Source organism: Botrytis fragariae (assembly GCF_013461495.1).
Source record: "Botrytis fragariae strain BVB16 chromosome Unknown tig00000000, whole genome shotgun sequence".
Taxonomy (NCBI): Eukaryota; Fungi; Ascomycota; class Leotiomycetes; order Helotiales; family Sclerotiniaceae; genus Botrytis; species Botrytis fragariae.
This window is the reverse complement of record NW_023500986.1, coordinates 746970-770261: the sequence shown is the minus strand read 5'-3', so window position 1 is coordinate 770261 and position 23292 is coordinate 746970. Positions and strand designations below refer to the sequence as shown.

Below are 23292 nucleotides of genomic sequence, written 5' to 3'. Positions count from 1 at the left end.
ATAGTGAGATGAATGTGCGAGTACCATGGTATAGTGTCTTACCTGAGGTGAGCCTCACATCATTTCTCAACATGTCTGCATGTAAAATATAAGGAAAAGTACATACTGCATGACTTGGCATGACCGGCTGTTCATCTTGCTTCTATCGAAATGTAGCGGTACATTCAAATCATTGTACCCTTTCATCTAACATTTCCAGATATCACCATATATTTTGAAGTCATACCAGGAGTTACCTACTGTTTACATATACTGCAGGTAGATTGAAAGCAAAGCCAAGCCAGAGTCCAAGCTCATTCTGGATGCGGATATGCATGCTACCCGTATACACACAGACAATAAACGTCCCGCATCCACGAGGTTGGATGACCTTTCGTGATACGTCAATTTTAACTACATGTGCGGTGTAATCTTTTGTCTAATGATATTTTCGAGTGAGAAAGAAAGGAAATGGGTATGCTGTTGAATTAGTCATGCCAAGTCTCAATAAATTAATACATCGATTCATCTGTCTATCAGACTTCTGCATATGGTTGAGACAGTGGTTGCCCAAACTTAGTCCAAGTGGATTCGTTATGTCCATGAGTACTACATCCAATGCCACAACATTGAACTCCTACGTATCCACAATTTAATATACCTTCGCAAAAGCAAAATGAGTAGATGGGCGGGGGATAGATGAACAGAGTAGAGAAGAAGTTTGGGATGTAGTTTGTGACGAAAAGAAACTTTTTATCCCTGGGGTTTTGGAGTAAGTGGTGGATATCCAGCTTTCGTAGGGGGTTGATTTGAAGATACCAGTAGGGAGACTTTCTCAAAACAAACAAAAACACTTCCAAGCCTAGAACATTCCATGTAAGGTATAAAACAAGAACTTAGCTAACAAAGCAGCTGTATTAACGCAGATCTACTACACAGTTTGGTCTGGAGAGTCACCAATGGAGCTGGATATGGTTACCCAAAGAAACTAATTCACTTACTCTACGAGATCTACCCAAAAAGCAGCACAAGGTATAGAAAGGAAAGCCAAAGCAATATTTATACGAGATTGAATATGGAAATATATCTCCTCTCAATAAAGCATCAGATATAGAAAGTCAAATCCCTAACGATTACAAGGATAGTCGCCAAGACATCCCATCGAACTCAAAACAAAATCAAGCTAAAGCACAAGATCTGAACACAACCCCCACAAATCCTTTCTTCGATTCCTGTTCTAGGGTTGTACGAAACGGACAGAAGTAGCCTTCAAACATTGGGAAAGACAACCACCCCACGCCCTACCAATGCGGATCACATGATGGCTCGCGCTGAAGATCCGAATTCACAAGATGAAAAGAACAGCAAGATTATCAATTGCAATGCATGAATTTCTTAATGCTCCTATCAAGTGATAGGGGTGTCGGAGATAAGATCGGAGCAGCTGGGGCCGCCCAGTTGAGATGAGCCGAAAAGAAATTCATTGATGACTACTGTATGCATAGTTGTAGAAATTCCAGTAGTATGGACTGCGGTTAGATGATCAACAGTTTTCCCTTTTTGGATTTGTTTGGTTGATGGGTAATTTTTGAAGACCAATAACTGGTTACTGGCCTACTCCTGGTTTGTGCTGCTGCATATTTTGTTCTAGCGCCTGCTTCATTTAATTGGATTATCTGGATTGCTCTTTTCCTAGTTCTTTCTCTCTTTGTTGCTCCCCCTATTCGCTCCCAAAACCCATCTCCCTCAGCGTCAGCATCAGAGGGCTCATTGTCTGATACCAGTATGCCAAATGGGTGTCACATAATCTGACCTAGTCTAGATTTCAGGCGTGCAGTTCATAAATTGGTTTAAACCCATATGTCTGAGAGTGGAGATGCAGAGGGGAAGTTCTTTGCGGTTCCCCCTTCTTCCAACGTTCATACATTGTCATATAATCATATAGTTTGGCCTAGTATAAAAATATACGACCCTCTGGAAGAAGGATTCCCACCACCTCAACTCGCCCCAAATAGATCAGTTACGATTCCTGCATCCAATGTGGTTTAACTGATCAAACATCTAAAGCAATACACATCGGTACAGTCTCAAACAGCCTGTTACATCGAACTTGCATAATTTGTTCTCCGAACATGAAAATAGAATCAGCAGCTGCAAAGAAAAAAACAGATGACCGATGCCAAGCAATATGTTTCGAAAGAGAGGTGATCACCAGAAGAGCTAGATCTTCGCCAAGTTCCCCACCTGGGACTAAAAGAACAGTGATCTCGCCCTCGGGGAAGTGATAACCAGAGAAGATTACAGGTACTAAACGTGTCAACATTAAAGTCTAGAACGACCTAATGCGTAGCAGCTTTTAGAACCCCAAGTGTAGATCTGCGCATGTACTCACGCTACCAACGTCATCACGGCATTGAAGAAGACGATGTCCCATTTTTCCTTCTTTGACTAATCGAGAACATTCTCTGCGTCATAGGGGTTGGCAAATTAACGAAGTGTCGAGGGGTCTCCACGGCTAGTATAATCAGATCATCCTCGATCTTTGCAATATTACGATCGGGAGTAGACTGGTCCTTTTCCAGGTATCGTCATCGTCAGATGCGCAGAAACATTTTGGAAATTACATAGCTATAGACAAATCAAAATTTTATATTGGGGGGGGGGGGGGGGGGGGGGCTATTGCATCATTGCGTAGAAACGATCGATCGATCTAAAGGTAGTTCTACTGAAAGCCTGCCAAATCTTCGTTCACCTATGGCAGGAATGAGTGCAATCATCACCCCATTCTGGCTAGTTATAGTCATGTTATGCTCTTCGAAAAATACCAACACCTCATCTTTACTATCCAGCCTCTCAAACATCATAGCCATCCAACAATAGATACTTGTATTGTGTAAGTAACATTTGCTGTGCAGGGCATCTACGAGGACCAGCGAAGAGGGGCTAGTATCTCGCTTTTGGGTCGAGGTTTCCCCATCTTTCGGATCGGAATTCATATATGTCTTTTCCCTGTAAATCTTAATCTTGGTCTGTATTCATAGCTCCGAAGTCCATGAAAATATGTCTACCGGCGTGAGTATAAATAGGGCCATCGGGATGGCCGACGCAAGGTAATATGCAATTGGAGAGGCGAGTACGTGTTGCAGCTTTGGCAGGGGCATGGAGATGAAGACCTTCATGAAAGTATCAATGAAGGGAGATAGATCATGTAATCAAAGTATTACTTACATTCATTGATGACATGATTCAAATACGTCATGGATGTTAACCTTCGATTCGATAGTGACTGCTTGGTACTCAAGACCTCGTGATGAAGCTTCTGTCAGACATCAGGATTTCGAGTCAGTTTGAAGAAAAAAAAAACTCGAAAAATTCGCACAAGCAGAAGAAGAAGAATCCCGAGCTGAGAAAAAAACAATTGAAGAGTTGATCCCGGATGAATTTTCAATCTTCATTCTGGTGAACTAATTGATGGATGAATATCCTCGACTCGGGAGAATCTAACGACTTTCATTCTCTCATATGTTCCTCTTTTTGCTTCAACGCACTCGCGATTCTTTCGTTGCCGGAGGACTGCAGTTTTGCGGCGGCTTCTCGCACGATTCGCTTAGTTTTCAAGATGTAAAAAGGGATGGATTGGAGAGATTAAATCGATTCGTGCTGGAAAGAAGTTTATTTTGTTGGTGTTGTTGACTTTGAGAATGGATTGCGAGGCTTCTACTTCTGGTGAAGAATTGTTTAACAAAGCTTGTGAGAATCGGGTCTCGATGAATGGGAAATATATTTTAGTGACGCGTTGATGGAGGAGATGTGATGTGGAATATTCGACTATTTCTTTTATGCTCACTCACTTTGAATGTGTGATTTTTCTTCTTGGGTGGTGAGTGGTGAGTGGTGAGTGGTGAGTAGTGAGTACTTATTATTCTCTGAAATAGCTTTTGTAAATCAACCCTCGTTCCATTCCATTCTTCGGCATATGTTATACGCTTTACCATTCTGGAAAAATGCTTCTCGAAACTTCTGTTTCCCAATTCCTCAAACGGAGATTTCTTCAATACATGTAGGTGAGACTTCCTGTGTATCTTCATGCCGCGTTATTTGATCGTAATCTCCATTCTAATTTCCCATAGATACCCGCGCTTTTTGCGGAGGATATACTCCCTCTCCATTTGTCAAACGCACGACTTTGGATTTGGATTGTGTGGATATTCTTCCGAGCTATCGTGCAGAGAAATGTCTTCTAATTCATCGAGTAGAGAAACGTCTTTGTCCGCGTATGCGTTGCGAATGATTTATCCATCGCAGGTTGTGGATCCTGACGCGCAGTCGCTTGGGTATGGAGTATCGGCGTGTTAGAAATAGGGCTATGATGTATGTTGTTGTCAAGTCTGGGAGCTAGAAGATTGGTGAGGATTTGGGATAAATTTGGGGAGGGGGGGGTTGAGGAGAAAAAAAAACAAGAGCGAGAGTGAGAGTGAGAGTGAGACCGAAACTGGGACGTTTTTGAGCGGTGTATTTTGTGGTCGGGAATGGATGTGATGTCATCTGATGGTACTGAAGGATTGTTCTAACTGTTGTTCTGACGATTATTCAAACTGCTATTCACACACTCTACTCATCTACCACCTTCCCTTAACAACCCAATCACAGGTTTAACTCCAACACTGACTCTACTAACACAGAGTCAGAGAAACTGCTCATCCCCAACATGCGATTGTAGAACAAGACAATCCCCCAACCCCCCAAACCCACCCACCGATTCCTTCCTAAATAGAGTATCTTTGCAAAGCACAATATGAAAGAATTCCGAGAACATCATTTACTACTCCCGAGACCATCAGAATCTATCTGGATTCTCCTTCCGAGATAATCGATATACATCCATCCTAGAATACCCAATAATCCAAACCACAATCCCCCATCAAAGATCCTCAAATCCCGAGACCAAATAGAATATCAAAATCATTTAAGATGCTGAATTTGATTCAAACATTGCACCGTTTCAAATTTCAAACTGCTTTTTAATATTTGAAATCTTGTGTTGTTGGATTGCAGGTCGGACTATTGGATACTCTGATTTATATCGCGAGTCTGTCAACCGAGTCTTGGCAGGGGGTAGATATATTATTAGAGTAGACAGACCATCATACGATGATCGAGATAAGTTGTATATCAAGGATTTTTCGAGGAAATAGTATAGTCGCTGTTATCACTTGAGTTTGAAGATCGGACGTTTTCAATATTCTAATGCGGATCTAATTATTAAATGCTTTCGATATTTTGAGTCAGATTCATGTAGGTATTCAAACACACACACACATACATTTTGGGTGCGAGCTGGCGCCTGCGTTGATTTAGAGCCTCTGGGCCTAGGAGTGGGAGTGCAGATGTGAAGAGGAAACCCCTTATGACCTCTTCGCCGTCTTTGAAGACTCTATGACTGTCCAAATTTACATCATTATCCAAATTTATATTGTTGTTCAAATTTATATCATTGTATTAATTGATATGAATGTCCCAATTCATATCATAGAATACCATATAGCCTACTATATAACCATACAATCCAAACTGACACAACCCCCCTCCCCCTCCCCACCCCCCACACTACACTACACCCAAACCAATCCATAAACTCTCAACACAATGATATTCTTACTAGACTCTAGAATAAACCCTCCATCCTATCCATCCTCAAGATCGCCCTAACGATTATCCAACCTTACTACCGATCTAGATGGGACTGCACAGTAATACGTCCATACCTATCCGTCCACCCACCCAACTACTAAAGAACAACCCAGAAAACCATCTCATCTCTTCTCCTCCCCAAACCATCCACCACCAACTACCTTTCACATCCGCCTCGTTCAACATCCAACATCCCAACATCCCAAAAACCCAGGACAAACATCACCACAGACTCGCTTCATCACAATGTCCCAAACAATCCCAAGACAAGAAATATACCCTTCCCCATCACTTCCATCTCAAATCCACATCTCAATCCATATTCTACCTCACACATCCACAACATATCCATATCCATATCCATATCCAAATCCAAATCCAAATCCATATCTATATCTATATCCACGTCCACCTCCGATCTCTCATTGCACTTACAACGTACTACATAACACTAGGTATCACCATCAAGAGCTAAGAATAGAAGAATACACAAAAACAAAACAACAAAACACAACAAAACGAATCGAATAAAAACTCAACAAATCAATAAACCATACACACAACCCAACACTCCCAAACATAACACCAACGCACTCACTCATCAACTACATCTACAATCACGAGTATATGCACAATCGTGAATACATCAAAGACGCAATAAAGGAGCTGTGCCGTGCGACCTGCGAGTAGGGAAAGGAATGGAACAGGATATACCACGTACCACGTACCACATACCACATACCACACACATCAAAAAATCCACCAATCCCTCAATCCATCAATTCCTCAACCCAGAATCGTCAAAGAAATACTTATGATAGATGGAAAAAGTATGAAGAGTATGAGATCTCTACCATCTTCACGACACACTGCACCACAACACTTGTATGTTCGATTGAAAAATTCAACTCACATCTATACCCGCAGTCACAGTCGCAGTCACACTCGCTCGAGTCTCTTTCCCGTACGAAACTGCGTGGTGAATACTCCACAGCTGAAGCTTATCGAGATCTTACATAGGAAGAAAAACTAGGAAAGGGGGGCTCTGGAAGTTTCATTTCTTCGAAAGGACCGATATTTATACGAGTGGATTTACACCCTTTCACTTATCGACTCATTTATTCAGTCACTAAAAGTAATCAAAGACGCAAATAGATAAATTCACAAACAGGCTTAAACATATTCATATGTACTAAGAATTGCCGTTTCCACGAATCTTTCAGATCACTCACTACAACGAATGATTCTCGTCTAACAACGAGTAGACCTAATCATCACTGATCTCTCACCACCTCAAGAATTCACGTAACTCCTCCATCTATAGCCTCATTCCTATTCATCCATCCATCCGTTTGCCCTGCCTGCCTTCCCAAATATCCGTCCATCCATATCCATATCCATATGCAAACCCTATCGTAGAAATCAGAGTGAAATACCCTCCCTACAGCGCCATGCAATATGAGAAATCCAGATCCAGGTATAAGTCCAGAGGAAATGACAGATAAAACAAATCAAGACCGGAAAATACCGCCCAACCTTAATTGCTAAGTAGCTACTCCAAACGCAGACGCAGAAAGAGTCCAACCACACTTATTTCCCGATTCCTTAAATAGCAACGCAAAAACGCAGACAAACGCAAAGTAAAACAAAAAAAAAAATGTGAAATAGAGACCCTTAATCAAAATGAATATGTACCCAAACGTCATTATCATCAACAAAAGGTCGCGAGGCTTTTCCAGACTCTATCAATATCCTATTGAACCCCCTGAGCAAAATATCAACCTCTTCCACCTCCTTCAACAAAGAAGAACCGAAGTTGACAGCCCAAATTTCATAATGTCGTAAAGTTCATTAAGTCATTATGTGTGTATCCAATACACTATTGTTTACGTATCCAGCCTAAAAGCGTGTGGTGGAACTTCGACCCATCGATGGTCGGGGTGGTTGATTCTTGGATGTATTCCTAGATTGTTGCTGTTGAGTTCCTGAACCAATCTTCGGAAAGCGTTGTGTAATGTCGAATCCGGCATAATCCGATAGATCTTCAGTGAGGAACTCAGAGTTGAAGAAATCATCATGAGGAAGATCAAAATTACAGAGATTCAAGGTTGGTGAATCGAATTTTAGCGGCGAGTTATTATTTGGCTTGCATGGAGAATCCATGAAGCTTAAACCCCCTTTCGTTGGGGAAAGAAACGTTGAAGGTCCACCCAACGCAGGTGTAAGTTTGAGCACCGGTGTGGAGGTGACACTCTTGTTCAAGTTAGAATTAGTCACATCGGACAAAATGTTTGCAGATCTCGATCGATCCATGCGAGGTCTCCTAACTGAACGCTTTCCTGGGGATCCATTACTTGACCCAGCAAAGGATGCTGTGGAATCTTGGAAGATATCAAAGTCCGGGACGTAATCGGCAAACATGTAGGAGTTATGGTCAAGATTGAAAGCCGGACTCCATGCACTATCCTCGAGAACAGTTAAACCACGGATTGGAGAGCCAACGAGTTCCCTAACTTTGTCACGATGCATACGGAGGTTTGTGTTTGGAGATATCGATGGGGGTGGTTTCATAGGGGCCTTCAACTTGACAGCAGGAGTAAGAGGAGGCAACATTTGATAGTTGTCGTGCGGGTGAGCTCGACGCAATGGAGAGGAGGACGGTGGAACGAATCCACTTAATGACCTGCCTTTGCTAGGGCTGTCGTACGAAGAACCACGAAGACGAGCGATTTCCTCTTCAGCTCGGCCGCGCTTAATCCTCGGCCGATCAGCTTCAGATGTTAGCAATCGACTGACGCCATTTGGTCTCATCGCTGAAGATTCAAGTGATGAAAAGTACCCACTATCATCCATGGACGCAAACTTTCGTTTGTGTGATCTAGTCTGTGATGAAGATGGAAAACGTGGAACGGGAGGTGGCGTGTGATTTCGTCTAGGTGCATGACGAGCTACGGGAGGAGAAGAATGCATCATTCGTGTTGGCGGAGACGATTGAATGTGTGGAGAGGATGGAAGAGCATCGTCGTCATCGTCGTCCTCCTCTTCCGCATCTTGATTAAATTCCGATGCGGGAATGGTAGCGTCCGAAGATAACTCTGGGATAGAAGGAAGTTCTTTTTCTGGTAGTTTATACGTTGACTTTGGTAATGATACATCTTGACTAGACGACGGTAGATCCTTAAACACTGGCGTGGGTGGCGTAAGCTCTGGTGGATCGACCGGCGTGAGTGCTGTATTTAATACCGGGAGATTCTCGTTTGGACCTGCAGGTTTTCGTGTAGTCTTCTCCTTGATAAACTGATATTCCATTCCCGCTTGAATTGCCCAATAATTGCCCTTTCCTGGATCATCCTTTGGCCGCTCCTGTTTTACGAAAGCCTTGTTGAGACTAAGATTGTGACGAATGCTATTTTGCCAGCCAGCGTCTGCCGCATTGTAAAAGGTGTAGTTATCGGATATCCACTTGTAAATTTGCGCTAGAGTCAGGCGTCGTTTCGGAGCTCTCAAAATCGACATGCCGATCAACTGAGCATAACTATGCGAAGGTTTGAAGCCGTCATCGTGAATAGCTGGAAATGAATCTGGTTCCGGAAGTTCTCGAGGTCCTGATGCGTCATTTCCTTCCTCTACTTTTGATTTGCCCTGAACCTTCGCTTCCTGAATGGGTGCAGCTTCCATCAACGAACGCTTTAGTGATGGTTTTTGACCATACAGTCCTTCCAAGGAGAAGTTGCTACTCGAGAAATTGTCGCGAAAATGAGGTTGTGACTTTGCTGAATACATAGGGTGCGGATAATTTTCTTTTCCTTGAGATTGAGGGTTCGTGAATGTGGTAAATAGTGCCTTTTGCGGGGCACTCTTATACTTGGTTTGGAAGGTTTGTTTTTTCGCAATCGAGTCGGTATTGTGTCGTGATCCCGCAGGTGGTGGCATCGGCACCATGTTTAATTTATTGCCGAATGGCGCTCTTGAGGGCGAACTTGACATTTGGCTATGCGATTTGAGCGGTGAGTGTTTGCTAGGTCCATTCTGAGGTGGGTTAAAGATGACGTTCCGCTTCGAACCGTTCTTGATCGTTCTCAAGGGCGACGCCTTTTTTTGATTTGAAGAATTTTTCGTCGACGGCATGGGCGCGCTGTCATAGGATGTGACGGGATCTTGATATATTTGCAGCGGCTGCTGCGTGTAACGCGACGAAGACATTGTGAATAGTCAACGACGCGCTGATAAGTCGATATGATCTCTTTCAATCAACGCGTGATCCGATGATGTGGTATTCCTGAATAGGTATCGATGTGTGTCAAAAGCTGGAGCATTTGATGTTAGTTAGCCCTATGAAAAATATGTCATTCTAGGAGAGAAAAAAGGCACCATGGGATAACGAGGACTATCTAAAGGCATGCATACCGGGAGTGGGTGCTCAGTGTGTGCTGTCCAGGATCGACGACGGATCGGATTGTGGAGCGAGATTACGGTGGATTCCAAGTTTGGAAAAGCGAGGACGCAAGGGAAGGTGGTCTGGATTGCTACCACTAAAATCAAATTGATTGCGAAAAAGATGGCGGTCCCGTGTGCGGCGGGTGAAGGGGTAGAATCGAAAAATGCGACTGAAGCTTTTGATAATATTGAAAGATGGTGTGGTGGAGTTGAAGTTGACGATGAGACGAGACGAGATGCAGATGTGTTGAGATGTCGTTGCTTTGTGTGGGGATAGATTGTGGAACAACAACGAATAGAAGGAAGAGAACGGAATCAAGCACAAAGTTGCGGGAAGAAAAAGTAAGGTGATAAAGGAAATGAATCGAATTGTACGAAGGGCTGAGTGGGGAGAGTAAAAAGAATGGGAATTGCAACTTGTAAGACGGCGATATGCCGAGCACGAGAAAAAGAAGGTTATGATGTGGAAGCAAGGAAGTGGCCCGAAAGTATGCTATGCCCTTGTTAAGAAAGACCGGCTTGAGCTATGCTTCTATGGTATGGGTACCTTGGTGGTCGACCTGAAAAGGTCTGTGTGGTATGACCGTGTGATCCTTCTTTCTATCGGTAGAATAGCTGCTTGATAAGTTGATAGAAGCCAAAGAGGAAAGGTCGAGCTAGATAGTAGATAGTCGATAGGCCCTAGGGAGCTCGATAAGGTTGAGACTCGTTCGTTGAAAGCTCTTTTTTATTTCTTTTGCGATGAATCAAAAGTCTGGAGAGATTGAATCTGGCTGATAATCTGGCCGACAATTTCACCTACCAAAGTAAATAACTGATAGAGTTACTCGAGTAGGGACCGTAGGGACCGTAGGGACAACATGTATGGAAGCAGGGTAGGTAGGGGTAATAAGATTTACTCCAATCGTGGTACAATATGCAAAGTCAAAGAAAGATCAAGATGGATGTAGCGAGCTAACGATGATATTCACAGAATAACAAGCTTTCTCTTTCTGGATGCATTGGATGTAACACTGTGGCGAAGATGCGCGAGAGATACTGTTTGGTTGTTGTACGTTCTCCCGATGATATGAGGATGGTACAGTGAGTGTACCGAATGGTGTCGAATTGATTGTACGGGAGTGAAGAGGTGTGAGGATTGATCTCTGGCTTCTTAGTGGTACTGAGAGGTGTTCCTGTAATAGGTTTGATATGGGATCAATAATCGATTGGATGAGAAGTGGTCTCTCTCTCTCCTGCACGTCTTCAAAAGTGGTGGTAGTGGTGGTTCAGATGTGGCCAACTGGCCAGGGCGTTTTGAATCTCTGGGGTGTTGGCGCCACGGATGGATAGAAATGATTTTATGAATCTTTTTTATCCAGTCGTAGATTTTTGAGATTTTTAGAATTTTTCGAAGTTGTTGGATTGGATTAAAATTGATCAAAAGTGGAATCTGGAAGTCGATTCTAGGTAACAATTTCCCCCCTCCGAAGGTTTTTTTTGTGGAATATCGGAAGAATTGATTAACACGGTAACTTAAGTAAGGAAGGTCGTTGTTGGTCGCAAGGTTGAGTGAAGATCCCTCAAAGTTATGAAGATGATGATGTGATGATGTGACGATGTGAATCTGATGCGGTCAAAGAGGAGGGGAAGATGGTAATGAAGAGGGGGAGGGGAAAAACGATGGAAGAATCGAGGTGATTCGCGACCGAAAAGAGTTATTGTTTACATTTTCTAGTAACGCGTTTTAGCGTGTTTTTATACTTTTACTAGGTAGATAATAGTAAAGACTGTAAGAATTAGACTGTGAAGGCTATAAAGACTGTGAAGACTATAAGACTATAAAGACTATAAAGACTATACAGACTATACAGACTATACAGACTATACAGACTGTAAAGACTGTAAAGTAGACTCTAAAGGAACGGAACGAAAACCTTGAATTGATACTTTTAGTCTTTTGGATACTCAACTACCTGGTAGATACCGGTAGATGCTAAAAACATGCGAACGAGTGTGTCAATCTAATTCCCTCACAATAACTTGTTCTATATAGATCACAGTAGCTAGGTGTTAACTACCTAGTGCCTACTAACATTGACTAACATCGACTAACATCGACTAATATCTACAAGTATTTCATGCATCTAATGAGATGAATATACTTATCAGGTACGGAGGTAAGTAGATTTTCGCTGAAATCACCCACTTCTCCCAGCTTCAATCATGAAGACGAAGATGAAGATCTAAAAATATCCACCATGTATTCCTTCGTACGCAGCTAGACTTTGTGACTTCCTCCCTTCCTCCCTTCCTCCCACCACATCCACCTCGATATCAGCTCAGCATCTCGTAAACCCCATACCTTACCATGCCAACCCAATCTAACCTTCTCAGAAACAATCTGCACCCCACGGTGACGCTGATTTTCCTCTCTCCCAAGTCCTGATGATGATCCATGATCCATCAAACCATCCATCCTATCGATAAACCATCCCCCCAAACATATCCAACCATATCGCACCAAATCCCACCAAAACCCAACCAAATCCATACACCCATCCCAATCAAACTTATCAGCGAAAAAAGCTTCAGCCCTCCAATCCAAACCGACCAGGTACCGATACCCAATTCTCCCCCCAGTAATCAGCCACCAAACCCGCACCAAACCCAACTCATCCAATTTTAAAATTACATCGCGTACAACACATCGTGACGTGACGTTTCCAAATTCACTCTCACCACTTCCATTCAAGGCTATTCCCAAAATCGTTTGGCTTCATTTCTGGGCTTCGATTCCCTTTCCCCCAATCTTCTCCTCACATGCAAATCGATAATCTGGAAGTCTACTCTACACTCCTGGACGCATCCAATGATCCATCCACCTTTCATTTCATCCCTGCTTCCATAGGTAAACGATACGACCCCTCTCAATGCCTCCCGGTACCTCTCCTTCATCCACCTCGTACCCAAGTACCTACATCCATCCCATATCATATTCACATCAAAGTATATCAATGCATTACTGACCCGCAAACCGCCATAGCCCAGCACACCAAACACTCAATCCCAACATCGAATTCGCCGAACTCTCATCGCCAAAAACCTCCGGTCAACCCGGTCCTTACATCCCTATCCCTATCCCTATCAATATCAAAATCAATATCAAAATCAAATCCCATCACCATCCATCAGCATTCCCATCACCCTCTCCCAAGTCCCTTCCCATAAAAAAAAATAAAAAAAATAAAATAAAAATAAATAACACCGATATAATCATTATGCCTTATACCTTCCCTACCTTATAGATCCCACCCAAGATCCAACTACCAACTACCCACCTCCTACCTCCTCCCTATCTATCTCCGATCTATATTACATTCATCTTCTTCCTTCATAGTTCATACCCACAATCCCCATCCATCGAAGAAAAATCAGAGTAAAAAAAAAAAATCCTCATAGAAGAAAATTTTCCTTCTAGAAGTAAGTGGGACTGACGGATGCCAGACAGACAGATGGTCCATCCCAGGACCCAGGGTAGATTGAATATCGAATATTGTATAAGGTTATTATTATAGATGATAGATTGCAGATTGTAGATGTTTACAAGATACACCATGTACATACCGGCACGTGCGAGGTAGGTAGCGAGGTCAGACAATACACCAGGCAGGACATAACTCCCCGGATAGTCTTCGCCGAAGGAGGCGCCCTACCTACTAGATACCTACCGATTCAAATGTCTGAAATACATTCATGCAATAATGTTGATTTGTAGACAATCCTCGATTCAGTTACCAGGAGCCACGATGGGCCGAGAAAAAGCTCGCGTATGTATATGTATATATCTTTCATTTGAAATCACATGGCGTGAAGAGGCTGGTTAAACATCATGATCATACACTTCGTGTAGCGTTTCAGGCATATATCGCACAAAGTCTATGTATTACAATTCATGGTGATATAAAAAAATACAACATCATACAAGGTCAGTCGTCCAACAGCCTTGAATGTCATTCGACTCTCCTCATCTAGAGGTATTTCAAAAACTCAAAACCCAAAAGTCCCATTTAAATCAGATCCCGTTTCTTTTACGCCCCCTATGCTACCTTATCCTGGTTTGAAAATTCCTCAAATGCCGCTCAACATGAACACTGTACTCAACACCGCTGCTCCAAATACCAGTGTGTGTGGTATGGAATTTATACCCCCAATCGACTGATCATGCACAGCACCGGGATAGTTGCACGTAACTTGCCCGCTCTGATTTGCCGTTCTATGTATGCCATAACTTGTATCAAAGCCCGTATCGCCTGGGAGAGGGCATGCGAAACCCATAATTGCCGGACAGGCACGAACAATTCCATAGCATAAATCATCACAGGGCAAGATTTCCTTGTAAGGCCCTGGTTGGACTGTTGTGGTGATGTCTGGATTTCGAGAACCGTTCGCAGGCTGTGAAGAGCTCGCTATGTCAAGTAGCTCCGGGCTAAGCATTGTCCCGTTTGGAAATGGTTGTCCCATACCTCGTTCTTGTAGCCACGGAAGATCGTTTGAAAAATCAGTACATCTTGGTATCGTCACCGAACAAAGCCATGCCTTGTACGCTGCATCGCAAGACGTGCAGTTTTGAGCTAGAGAATACTGAGCAGATGAAGTAGTATTGCAAGGAATCTGTGCCAAAGCCTTCTTGAAGTACTTATAAGATTGGTAGGTTGAGTTATCGTACCATTCTCCAAGAGCTGTAGTGTTTGGAAATGTATTGGGATTTGCTGGAACGGTCCAGGCCACTTGGTCGCAGAACGAGAGATTATACACGAGGGCACAGTTATCGGCTACGTGGAGAGTTAGTTCAACAATCAATCTGCTTCTATCAAAACCACATACCTGTAATCGTGGAAAAGGTCATAGCTTTCCAGACCTGTCCACCACCGCCTACTCCCTCGCGCCCAAGCGCAGTTGCATTGCCGTTCATTGCAAGAATACCATAGTAAGACGTGCCCGCAGTCAACCCATCAAAGTAGAATTGCTGCTTGGGAGCATCAATTTTTCCTCTAGTAGTCATCGACATTTTTATTTTGTCGGTTTTCTGACCACCATTGATAGTTCCTGCTATTTCGGCCTGCTTCTCCAATCCACAATACGAATATTGCAAACCTGCTGTGGAAGAGTTGATCGTTTTACTAGCAAACATAGTGAAAGGTGGTGCCAGATTAACCCATTCCTCATATATTGAGCCGTTATCCGTGGTGAGATCGTTGGTAACCAGAAGGGCTGATGCGCTATCACTATCTACCAGGACGAGATTCTCTTCATCGCTGTGGTAATAATGGTATGGTGCATCGATGGAAGCTGCAATCTCCGCATTCCACGCGCCCGTGTAGTTCGAGGTCATATTCAAACCGGTCAAACCGATGAAGACATCTCCAGTAGCATTCAAAGTGACCATTGCAGCGCCGCCTTCCAATTGGTAGGTTTGTTGTAAACTGTCATCCTGTCCGGGTCCAGGATTCTTATTCTTTTCAGACTGTGATATGTAAAGATTCAACTGCGAGGGCGCCACCACATTCGCGCCTACAGCCTCGGGCTGTGTGCAAGTATTGACCGTAATATATAGCGTCCTGGTACTTGAGGAGCTCGACTGCCGAGGCTGCAAAGTGGAATTTTGTCTCCTGTCTTCAGACAGAATCTGCTCCCCATCTTCTCTATTGCCAACGCTCTCAGTGTCTCTTTTACGCAACTTAACAGGGGAGGGTAAACCGCTTGCTTGTGGAGAAAGGGCTCCCCATAATGAGGAGTTTAGGAATGAAAACGGTATCGTTTGCCCCTGTTCAACATTTGTCGTTACAGCCCGATTGTTGAGTAATGGAGTGGGATCAGTCGCCGATGCAACCCTCCCAATTATGCTCCGATCGAACCCTACAAATTCGGCTTCATATCCTTCGTTCCTTATTTCTATATCCTCCTCTTCACCATCCAGGGCCAACATGTTTATATCCATTAACCTTTCGTGATTATGGTCTTCTGGTTGTATCGAATCAACATCGGTGGCGTATGCAAAGTGAGAAGATGAAAAGGTCAGATATAATATCAGAAGCATTATTGATCCCATGAGGGATGCGGCCAGCCGCGATTGCAGCGGACTGAGCTTTGGCAGAGGCATTGCGATGGCGGTATTTGTAAAATGCCCATCGGAAAGTCGCAAAGCTTGTTGTTCGAAAGTTTAAGCATCAATTTCTATTCGAGAAGATTCGACATCTGGCGTCTGGTATTCATAATTGCAATCAATTGAGTGTTTAAAGAATGTGGTTTGTCCTACGAAAGGTTGTTTGAGATAGTTTTGGTGTTTGAGTGAAGTCTCAAGCTCTCGGTCCACCAACTGTACCCTGATGTCTTGGCCAATGATAGAGTTTTGTTTTTAGTTGATCATCTCCAACTACCCCTCTACGTGGTACTATATTTTATAGTTTACAAATTATAGTCCAAGTATGGCAGTTGTGGCAATCACGATGGTATGCAAAACAAAATACTCAAGGGCCAAGATACAGATTTACCTCTAAGCATTCCGGTAATTGTGAAGCACGAATCTTATCAGTCTCATCTCCTCATTTTCATATCATATGTACCAACTGAATAAACTAGTCAACGATAATATCCTCTACCATATACCCCAGCAATCTGAACCAACAAAGAATTACGAGAATCTTGATACGTTTCAGGTCATATCAACAGAGCACCTGAACTATCCCATACATGATAAGGAATTCGTTGCAATGTTCCCCAGCATCATGGTTGGCATTTGCGACTCCACCTTCAACGTCCACGGCTCAAGACACCACCCCCCTTATAGTCTGACGCCTACAATCTTCATTTGTGACTTTGTGCATGTTCCCACTATTCCACCCATATATTGCTTAGGTGAATGAATTCGGCAGCACGATAGTGGTACACGCTTGTTAGTCCATTACAAGGACTTGTCTGCGCTGGCGCTGACCTTGGAAGCTCCAGAGAAGTATCTGGAGAAGACTGGTGAAATGAAGGAGCGGAATACAATTTGGGCACCGCTATTACAAATTATTAGTGATGTTCTAAGGAGACATGATTGGGTCCATATAGCTCTTACCTGGTGATTGGGAGTGCGAGCCACAAAACAAGGATGAACTTGAAGGTGTAGTAGAAGGGGAACCAGTAGACAACGGTGAACACGCTCTCAAACACAGTCAAGAAGGCAAATACAACCCAGTACTGAATATACACATTAGCAACGGCAATTGAATATCAATTTCGAATTATTTACCGTGAGCCATTGAGTGTCGTCCGTTTTTCCAGTGCTGAACAAAGCATCCAAAGAGTAGTACCCTGGAAGAACAAATCCCGCAAGGTTGGTAAGAAGCTGACCTCCGATGTTGAAGAAGATGAAAAAGAAGTAGAATGCAATAACACCCAAGAAAGCGTAGACCTTGGGAACGTTGCTTTGCTTCTCGAGGTTGTTCAAGGTTGGGTACTTGGAGAGCTGAGTCCACAGTTAGTCAAAAAGTCCATACATCAACGCACTTTCAGCACATCAGTCGTAGCCAGAATCGACTCGTTGTCGGTTTTCAAGTCCGGAGTATGCGGGAACTTACTTCCTTATCAATTTGGGAGATGGTTCCCTGAACTTTGTCTTGGAACGACATTTTGGAAGATATGTGCTACGAAGGGTTTCTGAGGATTGTTGAGATGTATGCAGCTTTTGCGAGTGCAAATTTCGAGGAGCTTATTGTTATTTGTGTTGTGGGACAACTTTGGAGGAAAGAGAATGGTTGGGCAAAAAGTGTTCCTTTGTTCTGACGCTACTTCGCTACTATGCTACTATGAAATGACGAACTGGCCGGAAAAGCTTGGGTAATTTTGACAACCGATCAGGAGCGGGGGTCAACATTATCTCTTTTGCAACAAAACACAAAGAGTAAATTGATTCAAATCCATGGAATTTATGAATGCGTTCAAACAATTACATTTTACTCGTTACAAAGGGGCTTACATCTGTTTCAAAGGATTTACTCGAGTTAATCTGTTGCCGTATGAAGGTCTTGAAAGTTCTTATCTTCTTCGTCTTTCGAGTACGGAAGCTGGTAGAATGCTTCGGAGGAATGTGGAACAGACTTGCCCCACGATTAGGGTTTTATATTTTGTCTCCTTTTATTGGTAGACGCTGGTCGGGAAGATTTGGATGTGCCAACTGTACAATCAATACTTCACCCTTTCTTCTTGGAGAAGAAACGTCGTATCCAAATAGGTGCATGAGATGGTAAGCTCGGTGTCCGTGATGGATGAACATTCAGTAATTCTATAAGTGGCTAGTCTGCAAGTTGTCAGTGTTCATCATGGTCAGATATGTCGTGCCTGGTCCAAAACACACAGATCTAAACAATGAATAGATATTGTGTAGATGTGTATATACTTCATAATTACTCATTTCTCCAGCTATGTTCTTTAACAATGTGAGCGACGAACGAACGTGACTTATATCATAGATAGACAATGACTAGTAGATAGCTAGCCGTGGGTAACAAGACAAGCCAGCACGCTTCATCCGCAAGATGCCAATGGTCCGGACTATCAGACTGGATGGAAACCTCTAATGTTTACAAGGAGTGCGGTATTCCAACTGAAATCAACATTTCAAACCATTGGGATGTTCAAACTAGGTCGGAATCTTCAAGCTTCTCATCATCGGATTGCCGCCCAGACTGGTGGATTGCTCTTATTCTAGACACCTGTCGATCAAAAACAAGACATACACCATTTCCTTCGAATGAGTAGAATAGATTGGGATGCATATCGTTAAGAAGTGGGAGAAGACATAGAATATCACACATAGATTAGAACATGAGTATAGAACATCTATGTTTGAGCATTGGAAATACACATAAGCATCAGGGAAGGGGGAGGCTGCTGAAGTACAAGTTGTTCAGACATATCTACCTTGAACGCCTCTATTCAACTCGCAATAAAGAATTTGCAACGTATATGATATCCATCAATCGGTTAGTGGGCGAGGTTGTTCTTATCTCTCCATCTACTTTCTGCTCTTCTTCATGAGTTCTCACATCGAAGCATCCGCGAACGTTTCTTCGACTCTGGAGTACGTACTCCAGCCAGATGAAAGTCTGGCATACATTTCTGTAACGATTTTGACAAGTCTTAAATAATACAAGATGCATACCTATTATTACTTTCATTCAAGACATTTTTCATTACTTTGCATGAGTTAGCAGAGAAAGGTCGAGTCTCCGAGTTCACCGCCAACATAAGGGAAATTAAGATTTGAAAGAATGCGAACAGATTACAGTACGTATATAAATAATGCAAAATGATTTTTACTTCATGCTGTCAGCAAAAGTGTCCGTACCGCTACCATACCTACTTTTGCCCATCCGAAGTGAGAAATGAAAGTCTCACCAATTCTTACCTCTCACCCTCAGAAATGATGTTTGTTTTGTTGTGAATCCTCCAATCATCAATAATCATTGTACTAATCCTAATTCGGCCTGGGTTCTGCTTCCCCGTTAACCGGAATACCTCAAGACCTCGTAAACAATTGGAATCAACTTCTCAAAAAACATATCACGACAAAGGACGACAACGGCAGCGACTTGCTCTCCTTTCAATCGGTAAGTATCCATATCGCAGGATCGGATTGGCATCAGAGCATTAGAAGGTCCATAAAAGACCAGAATCAAGTCAAGAAAGGGTACACATCGCAGAATAAACAAAGCCCCAGCCACTTTTTCCGACCATTTTCTCCGACTCCACGAACAACAACCTCGCATGAGAATTATGGGTAAGTGATGATACTCTTCTCTACACATGACGCGCTACAATGCGCGAAATCTTCCAATGTGTGTCTATATTCTAACTTCTTTGGAACACTGAAGATCAACAACCACCCGGAGAAAAAAATCCTGTTAAACGATCGAGATCTAATACTTCCATGTCCGCTAAACCTCGTAAACGTCCTCAATCTCGAGCTTCCACAACGAGTGTTCATAGCGGACTTGCGCAACCGGTACTGGAGCAGCAATATATGGATCCGGCGCAGTGGTATGATAATAACTCCAATCCACAACACAACAATATTCCGCAATTGTCAGCCGAAGACATGGTTATGCATAGTGCTTCGCAGCTACAAAATCCCCGATCTTTTGACATGGAGCATTCTCTCAATGGCGTCTCGAATCACAATTTACAATCGTATCATTCGGAGGTGCAATATAGGCCTGAAAATGGACGCCAATCTATACCAATGGAGAACTACGCTCAAAATTATGGAGAGGGGGATAGCCAAGTTCTAGAAGGTCGCAGTGATGAGCAAGACGAGGTGGATTCCATAATCGGGGCAACTGGAGCGACAAAGAAAACCTCGAGATCGAGCGCTGCCAATGAGTTAGAGATGAGACAGTTATTTCACGCGAACAAACACCGCTCCTTACAAGACATTGCTGCGGAACTTCTCTTGAACGAAAGAGGACCACAATCGGAAAGACAGAGACAAGTATTTGCTATGCTCTGGTAGGTGCACCACATAATGAAGTTTTGAATCACGTTAACAAAGCCCTTTTAGGATCAACAAAGTCTGTGATAAAGGTACGGGGTCTGTACCGAGAGGTCGTGTTTACGCAAATTACGTTTCGAGATGCGGTACAGAAAAGGTAACAGTTTTGAATCCGGCATCTTTTGGAAAACTTGTTCGTGTACTTTTCCCAGGATTAAAGACTCGGCGGCTTGGTGTGCGCGGTGAATCTAAATATCACTACGTGAATTTCAGTCTCAGGGATGACCAGCCACAACTGCACGAGACCCAAACTCATCAACCTATTACAAACTTTAACGATGCAAATTTTGCTCAAAGTTTCAAGTATATTAATCTCTACCCTCTGTATTCACTCATCGCTAATTAATCAGTCAAAGTATGACATCGCAAATTCAATACCCGGACGTTAAATACCCAATTGATCGAGCTCCATTTCCGTCTCCCGCAATTGCTCAAGAACCTGAACAACGCAAGCAACGATCGGGAGGATTCATTAGACCTCATAGTCTCTACACCCACCCAGTAGTTGCGAAGCTTGCAGATCTCGAATGCACAACAAAGACACCTCAGGTTCTTCATTTTGCACCCTTAGGGGAACCTTCTATGCAAGAATATGGAGCTATTTTGCTTCCCAAGATCCAACCCTTTTTGCCCATTGGCACCGACTCAGATTCAGCACTTGCATTATCTGCGCTTTATCGTTCTCATTGCACTTCCCTCGTTGAACAAGTCCGTTTCTGCAAAGAGAAGACATTCTTCCATCTTTTTACGGCTTTTCAGGGCACTTTGACCATGCCTGTACAAAAGTTGTTTGCCGACAAAGCACTCGCACCGTGGATTAACCAGTGCGATATAATCATGTACCAAAGTATGATGCGCGTCGTGGCGCCTCTAACACTTCAAGTTGTGCCTAAAGTCGTTTTGGATACTTTACGCAATATCTCCGATCGTCTAGTTACACACATTCAAAACTCATTTCACGGCCAGCCAGCACATGTTATCGAAGCGAAAGTCGGGCCAGCTACAACTTTTGCAAGCCTTTTGGACAAAGAATTAAGAGTCAATCTAACTGCTCATGCTGCAGCGAACATGCTATCTAATCCCTACAATCGTGATACAATGTATGAGGACTTTATAACCATGGTCAACATAAGAAAGGTTGCGGAAAGTGTGCCTACGAGAGGAATGGATGACGTGGTAAATCTATTGATAACGGAATTACGTGATCTTCTTGATCCAAGCGAGGTGTCGTGGGAGACGGAAGGACAAACTCCTTTTGGAGAAATGGTTGCGCGTATGGGCCGTCAACGACAAGCGAGCGTCCATGCCGACCCGACCACAGAAAATGTTCTCGATCGTTGGGTGAATATGCTTCTCTCCCTACCTGGCAAATTTCCGTATGCTACACATGCAGAAATTGTTTGGTGTGTCCAAAAGATTGGCACAGCTGTGATGAGAGATCTTACCATTGCCCAAGGTAAAAGTTTTGGTGCTTGGTGGGTTACTAAATGTTGGCTAGACGAAATGATTGCATTCATGGCCGAACAAGGAGGGTTTATGCAGCGTGAAACCATTCAAGGTGCGATGGGCAACGTGCCTAGAAACCCCGCTGCAAGTCGGAGAAATAGCCAGCAAGATGGCCGATATAGTGGTGGAAGTGATGAATTTGCTGGGCGTGGAGTGAATGGTGAGCGAAGCGTTTCGGGTCCTCGACCAATGGACCTTGCAAGAGAGGCTGCTATGAATGCAGCTGCTGGTCATGATGATAGTGGGATTGGAATGAGGACACCCGACGATGAATTTTCTATGGGAAAATATGGATTCGGTCAAGATGAGGGGCACGCGTCGATGGAATCTAATTCTCTTCATGCTATGTCACAGGGAGCTTTGTCTTGAGTTCGAATAACACTCCAAATCTTGAGAATTGGGGTCAAATTTGCGGCGCAATGGATGGTCAAAGGGTTGGGGTTGGATAATGTGACAGGAAAGGATGATTTTTTTAACGACCAACGATTAAACGAATGGCTGTAGAATGGATGGATACCTGGTGTATATTTGGGATGGTCTTGATTATCTTACTCTGGCGATTTGAGTATTGTTCTCTATTTGGAATATTGACGGTTTTGGCTCCAAAAATCTTTGGAGTACTGGATTTGATGGCGTTTCCGTGCAAAGACTAGGATTATCTTTTTGTAATTATCAATAACGGGGAATAATGGTGAGAAGGAAGGAAGGGTATGAAAACTGGTTTCTATATATGATCTAATATTACTTGGCTTGAAGAAAGCCGTCGTAATAATGAATGTCCTTTCAATCAATTATATTGAGCATTGAAGTACAACTATTTCGAAAGTCTCAAAGTTCACACCTCCATTGACTTGGCGCATCTGAATATGAAACAGACTACCGATGTCTTGTCTAATGTTGAAAGATTTAGAAGCAATTCCTCATTCTTCTTCAAACAATGAAACATCGAGTCCTAACAAACGGTACTTGATAGGCTTTTTGTTGTGTTAATGAATGAAACATACCTAGATACCCTCTGCGACTACTCGAGTATTTTCTTTATGAAAAAGAATAACATCACGCAATATCTACCTGAGCATTATCTTTACTCCAACAAAGACTCA

At 43.1% G+C, this 23292-nt stretch overlaps 5 protein-coding genes across 5 annotated transcripts; 1 reads left to right on the top strand and 4 right to left on the bottom strand.

Moving 5' to 3' along the window:
- Positions 1 to 2997: 2997 nt before the first annotated feature.
- Bfra_006448 (putative cytochrome p450 alkane hydroxylase protein) lies at positions 2998 to 3238 on the bottom strand (the record flags this gene model as incomplete). The annotated part of the gene is made up of 2 exons (XM_037336820.1): positions 2998 to 3152; positions 3208 to 3238. The coding sequence occupies 2 exons, from the start codon at positions 3236 to 3238 to the stop codon at positions 2998 to 3000; spliced, it is 186 nt and encodes a 61-aa protein (XP_037198186.1).
- A 4331-nt stretch (positions 3239 to 7569) lies between these two features.
- Positions 7570 to 9873, bottom strand: Bfra_006447 (putative forkhead box protein l2 protein; the record flags this gene model as incomplete). The annotated part of the gene is made up of 1 exon (XM_037336819.1): positions 7570 to 9873. The coding sequence occupies one exon, from the start codon at positions 9871 to 9873 to the stop codon at positions 7570 to 7572; it is 2304 nt and encodes a 767-aa protein (XP_037198185.1).
- Positions 9874 to 14217: 4344 nt separating this feature from the next.
- Positions 14218 to 16249, bottom strand: Bfra_006446 (putative calcium influx-promoting protein ehs1 protein; the record flags this gene model as incomplete). Its single annotated transcript, XM_037336818.1, has 2 exons — positions 14218 to 14921; positions 14974 to 16249. The coding sequence occupies 2 exons, from the start codon at positions 16247 to 16249 to the stop codon at positions 14218 to 14220; spliced, it is 1980 nt and encodes a 659-aa protein (XP_037198184.1).
- Positions 16250 to 16740: 491 nt separating this feature from the next.
- On the bottom strand, positions 16741 to 17851 carry Bfra_006445 (putative membrane biogenesis protein yop1 protein). Its single transcript, XM_037336817.1, has 4 exons — positions 17712 to 17851; positions 17384 to 17599; positions 17210 to 17331; positions 16741 to 17150 (listed from the first exon to the last, which is right to left on the bottom strand). Exons 1-4 carry the CDS (start codon positions 17760 to 17762, stop codon positions 17051 to 17053), a joined length of 489 nt encoding a protein of 162 aa, XP_037198183.1. The 5' UTR covers positions 17763 to 17851; the 3' UTR covers positions 16741 to 17050.
- A 2211-nt stretch (positions 17852 to 20062) lies between these two features.
- Bfra_006444ca (putative cephalosporin c regulator 1 protein) lies at positions 20063 to 22558 on the top strand (the record flags this gene model as incomplete). Its single annotated transcript, XM_037336816.1, has 3 exons — positions 20063 to 20640; positions 20693 to 20986; positions 21034 to 22558. The coding sequence occupies 3 exons, from the start codon at positions 20063 to 20065 to the stop codon at positions 22556 to 22558; spliced, it is 2397 nt and encodes a 798-aa protein (XP_037198182.1).
- Between the last annotated feature and the right edge of the window lie 734 nt (positions 22559 to 23292).